Genomic DNA, 6,069 nt, shown 5'->3' with positions numbered 1-6,069 from the left:
ATTTACTTTCGACAATATTAAGTTAAAAGTGTTACGGTTGACCAAGCCAGTTAAACTACAATGTTGTCAAAACATATGTGTTAAGATGTATTGTTTCCTTTGATATATATATTGTTAAATTATGGTACATTGTTATTTTGACACCGAATAGATTTTAAACATCACTGTCAAAATTACTAATACACATACTGTAGGTGACCACCTACAGTATGTGTAACAAGTCAGTACCTACTAATAAGACACACATATTATGTATAAACTAAATTAATTACTTTAAGTAGTTTAAAATAATATTGTAATGTCAAAATATATATTTTTTTTCTATTTGTAAAGGACATGCCTCATACTTAATTTATTATAAAAATTCCTTTTCTTCTAGAAAATTATAATATCAATCAGTAGTTAATATGGACTGTAATTACTTTTTATATGTATTAGTAAACTTATAATACTTGCACCCATGTGAAGCCACCCGGCTTCACATGGGCGCAATTTAAGAATAAAATCGATAGTAAAATTGTTGTTAAATCATTACCTTTGTTGTACTATCATGAAACATAAATCTTGAATGGTTTTGCAATTATTATACACAAAATTATATTCTCTATTAATAATGACCTTATAAAAGTAATTTACTGAAGTAACTATATATATATATATTAATTAATAATGTCGAATATTAATACTACACGTACTACTTATCCATCAATTTATTATTATCATCTTGCCTGTTTTGCAGCAATGATTGAATATGTGGAAATTAAATAAAAAACAATATTATAAATCTTCATCAATTTATTTTATTTGTATAAATAACGCGATATTACTGATATCAATATACTATGATCACTTGTTTTCACTATTTACAATACAATATGCTACAGCAGTCTTTAAGATTTTATTACATATCTATACACATTATAACGAATAGGCAATAATAGTTTAATTACATAGTTTTGGTATAGCACTTACTAACTACTAGTTACAATATTTACAGCGGTCTAAGACTAACATCTATTTACATACATCTGACTGGAAGTTAGGACCATAAGATCCCTAGACTAGGTAAGCTTGCACGGTATTGCCCGTATCTACAAGCGGAGGGGGCGGAGGCCACTGCCTCATATCTCGTCTCCTACCTGGTGCCATACCGTGCTCTAACGAAGAATAGTCAGAGTCTATTGATGAATAAATATGGTCTGAGATAGGTCTACCATCTGGTCCATATACTACACCTTGTGTTTGTCTCACAGCTGATGGGGACTGTCTTACTTCACTACTGTATTCAGGAGGTGCACTGGCGCCTTGTCCACCCAACACGGGTGACTTATCAGGAAAAGGTAGTGTACGGTTACCACCATTAGGCACAGAAGAATCTAGCGTGTAAGTATTTATATTCTTTCTATAGTTATGACTTCGGGCCTTATGATTAGGGTGGGACGAATCTGGCATTATATACCTAAGCCGTTCCCAAAATCTTTTTTCATCCCATGTCAAACGAGATCCCGTCTTCATGTATGGGCGTAAGTCATGATCACACATTGCATCTGCGACTACAGTACAATCTTCTATTATAACTAATTTATAAATGCAACCTTTAAGTGCCTCGTGTAACCCCTGTCGGAATTCATACCGGGACCATTCCGTTTGCATGAAATTTCTCGTTAGGACGATTATTATTCGTTTCGATGCTTCCGCAGCCTCAACGACTGGCGGCGCGCATTGCATGTACTGAGCGCCGTGGTGTGGAATGTCTCTATAATGAAGGCAGAGATGATACGATGGATTCCCATTCTCTAATTTGGACGCTAACGATTGTATGACGAATTCTTCGTCTTTCGGACTATAGCATACATAGGCATCATACAATTTATCGTTATTCTCCTCGAATGCTCCGGCAAATGAGAACACTCGTATACCGCAATTAGTGTAAAGCCATACACGGAGTGTGTCTCGAAACAGAAACAGTACAACGAGCGTCAATAAAATTAGCATAAAGCCGGTGAGTGTCGAGACCATCATGGGAACATAGTTCGACACCATATTTCCGATGACTGAATTATCGGCATAATAATCGCTGCAGGCAGTGCCATTTAAGTTTAGCTCTTTTTTCTGTGGTGGTTTCGCCTCTCCATTCCAACACCATACGTCGGTTATGTCGATTATTTTTTGCGCATTCTCCGCCAAATATGCAGTTAATTCTTGTAGATAACGACATTTACATGCCCACAAGTTATTTCCAAGGGATAGTGCTTTCAAGTTATGGTTATTATTAAAACTCCATACTCCGAAATCGACTAACCTATTACCATCAAGGCGTAATACTTCTAAGGATCGCAAAGAAACAAATGTAATATTAACTATATGGCTGATTAGATTGTTTTGTAGAAACAATTCTTTTAAATTACTCAGTTGATGAAATTCATATCCTTTCAACTCCTTTAGTTTATTGTTACCGAGATGCAATATTTCTAGGGCATTTAATCCAGCAAATGTTCTATTTTGTATGCTGTCAACATTACTGTTATTCACATACAAAGATCTCATTTTCTGTCGTCCGATAAAAACATGATTTTGTAATTCCCTTATATTATTGCCATCCAAAAATACTTCCGTAGCATCCATGGGTATTTTATGTGGTATTTTCATAGAAGATTGTCCGGAACAGTCCACGACGTTTGTGTTCCACAATGGATCATGATAACAGGTACAGTTCGTGGGACAAGTCATTTCACAATCACACGCATCATAGTCACAGCAATGACAGATAGCAAAACAATGGGTCTCATACTTACAAAGAAAGTCTGTTGTCTTAAGGTTAGTTAAGGGCACATGAGTTCCACTGCGAGTATTTGTCATTTTACACAAAACGTTTTCCAAGTCCATCACACGAGGGTGTTGTCTTAACGCAGTCATGTTATTAATTATAGGTAGCCACTCCATAGTACAGTCACATTGAAATGGATTGCCGCCTATGTAAAACTCAGGTAAACTTTTATTTGCGGGCACTGGAGATAGACGCAAACTATTAAGTTCTAAATGCACTATTTCATTAGCATACATGTCCACACGCGTTAAATTTTTTTTATCAAAAAACGTATTCACGTGAATATTGTTCAAGAAATTATTGTTGATAAATAAAAGTTCTACACTATTAGGTATCGCTAAAGGTGATATTTCCACTATTCGATTATGACTAACATCCAAGGTTTTAATACGGATTTCATTTTGTAACTTATAGTAATTAGCCAAATGTTCAATAAAGTTACCGTGTATGTCCAACCACTTTAGATTACTAGGCACAAACGCATAATCAAACCACACTAGATGATTTTCTGACAGATTGAGCCATAAAAGACTCGCCAATGTAGAGAAAACCCCGTTGATGTCGGTCAGAAAGTTTCCATCCAATCTTATTGCTTCCAATTGTATATTCCGACTGAAAGTTTCTCGTTCAATGGACTGAATTTTATTCTTAGCAATATTGAGAACCTGCAAGCTTGGTAAGTCCCAGAACATTCCGACGGTAAGATTTCCAATTTGGTTATCGATCAATCTCAAGCCAGTTAATTGGTTTAGGTTTTTGAAGGAACCATTTTTGAAATCCGATATTTGATTTTCACCCAGATCTAAAGTTTTTAGAAAAGACAGTTCCCAAACAGCATTAGGGACTTCCATCAATTGATTAGAGCTTAAGTCCAGCTCTTTTAAATCTGAGCAGTTTTTGAAAGCTTTTGGATCGATATTCACTAACAAATTGTTATTTAGAGTCAATTTGCTGAGAACAAATAAACCATTAAATAAGTTTTCGTCAATTGTGTGAAGTCTGTTTTCTGCCAAATTCAATGTATGTAAATTATATAATGGTAAGAAAGCATTATCTTCAATGTAACCAATGGAATTATTTTTCAAATTCAGTACTTGTAAGAAAAATAAATCTTTAAAAGTCTTTCCATCAATTCTAGTCAAGGCATTATTTGATAAATTCAATACAATTAATCGTATCAGTCCTCTAAACGTCCCATCATCAATATGATTACTTGTTAATTGATTGCTAGACAAGTCCAAAACTATCAGTTCCTCTAATCGATGGAAAACTCCTCGGGCTAATTCAAAGAGCGAGTTATCATTTAGATATATTTCTCTAAGTTCTCTAGCATTTGTGAATAGTCCTTCTGGTATCATTTGTAAACGATTATGTGATATGTTTAGGACCCTCATATTCAGGCTCAGTAATCCATTAAATACTTCACTGGATATGTCACTGATATTATTGTGTTGCAAATACAAGTATCGCAAACTTCGCAGTTTAAGTAGTTCCGAGTTTTCTGGTAGTGTTTTGATCTCATTATGACTCAGGTCGAGACTGTGTACATTTAAGCCGCATCCCTGTCCAAATCCAAGTTGCCCAACTGATCTTATTCTGTTATGTGTCAGATTCAATGTTGTTAAATTTCCCAGCGGGCAGAACACGCCGGAAGGAATGAATTTTATGTTATTTTGAGCAAGATCCAACGATTCCAGCTTCGTCATTCCGTTCAAAGAATTCAAAGATAACTCTAAATTCTTGGTCGGACTCCACTCAGAGTTTTTTGAGCGAATCTTTATTCTTTTCAATTTATTCAAGTCTTGAAACGTGTTGTCTGGCACATGTAGCAACTTGCAGTTAGTTATTGTCAGGTCGCTGAGACTTGAGACTCGTGAAAAGTATCGCGTTCGCAACGAACTCTCAAACAGAAGTACATGATTGCACTCGATGGTTAAGCTGCTTGTATCTGAATTCACAGTAATAATACTGGCACCATCACCATCAAGAGTCCGAATCCTACAGAGCACGCTGTTTTCAAAGGCCCTGTCCGAAACTCGGACGCATTTGTCCGAGCCGAAAGGCAACACCGTCCAGCCAACGTGCATCAGAGCACAGAATACAGCCAGTGTTGCGTACATTATCACAGATTTTTCATTTCACTACAAAACGTCTCATAAACACTCCCCGTGGGTCGATATCACCATTTCCGAAACAAAGTACGTGGTACACTCGCGCGCTGAAGAAAAACTGGATAGCATTTCACTGCACTGTAGTCCATATGCACTGGGCGAGTCAAAGTTCTTCTATAAGTTTGTGACTGTTATTAACATCGCTCGTTTATGTTACAGTTTGCGATTAGTTTTATGTAATAAATATTTAGTGCGTGTACTGGAGAGCGGCGCACGTTGCGACACGTGCTCTCCACAGTGCGATTCCGTTGTGACTGTCCGGCGTAGCGCTTTTGCTCGTGGAGGTGGCATAGCAGAGGGGAGGTGCAACTTGCCCCGCGCCAACCGCCTCCCCGCGTAAGCTTGCGACTAAACTTGCTCTGGTAAAGGCAAGTGACGCCATCTAACGTTCGGTAGCAGATATTAGCATTTTAAATCTTGAGAAATCTTAACAGAGAAATCAACTTATTATTAATTATATATTTCACAATCTATATTAACAACAAGAAAATAAATGGCGAAATTAGTATAAGTACTTACTAGGTGTTATAGAAATAATGTACAACGCACAATAAAAAGTAATAAATACATTCAGGTATATATGTGTATTATTTTAAATACATTTAGAATGTTTATTGATACTAAGTTATTTTTATATTTTATTTGGTAGTATTTTACACGAAAATTCGGTTAGATTAATACAATTATCTAATCGATCGTAAATAGTAAATTCATAATAATATTTACTATTGATGTCAGTAAATTACTCTGTTATGATGGATGCAGCTTTTAATCTTACCACATACTAATACTTAGCAAACAGTTTCCTAGAATCGTATCTTATGCTAATTACCATCAATTTATAGACGGATTTAAGGAGACGTAATGTTTTGGATTATTTTACCTTCTTTTTCCTCTACTTACAATAAATATCTCTTAGTTCTGTACATTTCGACAAAACAATAAAACTACACTATTACTACACTACTCCCTTTACCTAAAATAATTAACGTTTTTTAAATATATGTTAATAGATTAGGATTATAATGATATCTATTCTATAACAGATGTCGCTAGTTTGTATGTGAAATA

General features: G+C 35.4%; 1 protein-coding gene across 1 annotated transcript; it reads right to left on the bottom strand.

The window, feature by feature from the left end:
* Positions 1-785: 785 nt before the first annotated feature.
* LOC131850971 (toll-like receptor 7) lies at positions 786-5,243 on the bottom strand. Its single transcript, XM_059201389.1, has one exon. It carries the CDS (start codon positions 4,945-4,947, stop codon positions 1,057-1,059), a length of 3,891 nt encoding a protein of 1,296 aa, XP_059057372.1. The 5' UTR covers positions 4,948-5,243; the 3' UTR covers positions 786-1,056.
* Positions 5,244-6,069: the final 826 nt, after the last annotated feature.

This window comes from Achroia grisella, unplaced genomic scaffold, assembly GCF_030625045.1.
Source record: "Achroia grisella isolate CSIRO2021 unplaced genomic scaffold, CSIRO_AGI_Agris_v1 utg780, whole genome shotgun sequence".
Taxonomy (NCBI): Eukaryota; Metazoa; Arthropoda; class Insecta; order Lepidoptera; family Pyralidae; genus Achroia; species Achroia grisella.
The sequence above is the reverse complement of the archived record's forward strand: the minus strand, read 5'-3'. Positions and strand labels throughout refer to the sequence as shown.

What these genes read in the sequence shown, in the direction of transcription:
- LOC131850971 (XM_059201389.1), bottom strand. Translation starts at nt 4,947, where the DNA reads ATGTACGCAACACTGGCTGTATTCTGTGCTCTGATGCACGTTGGCTGG.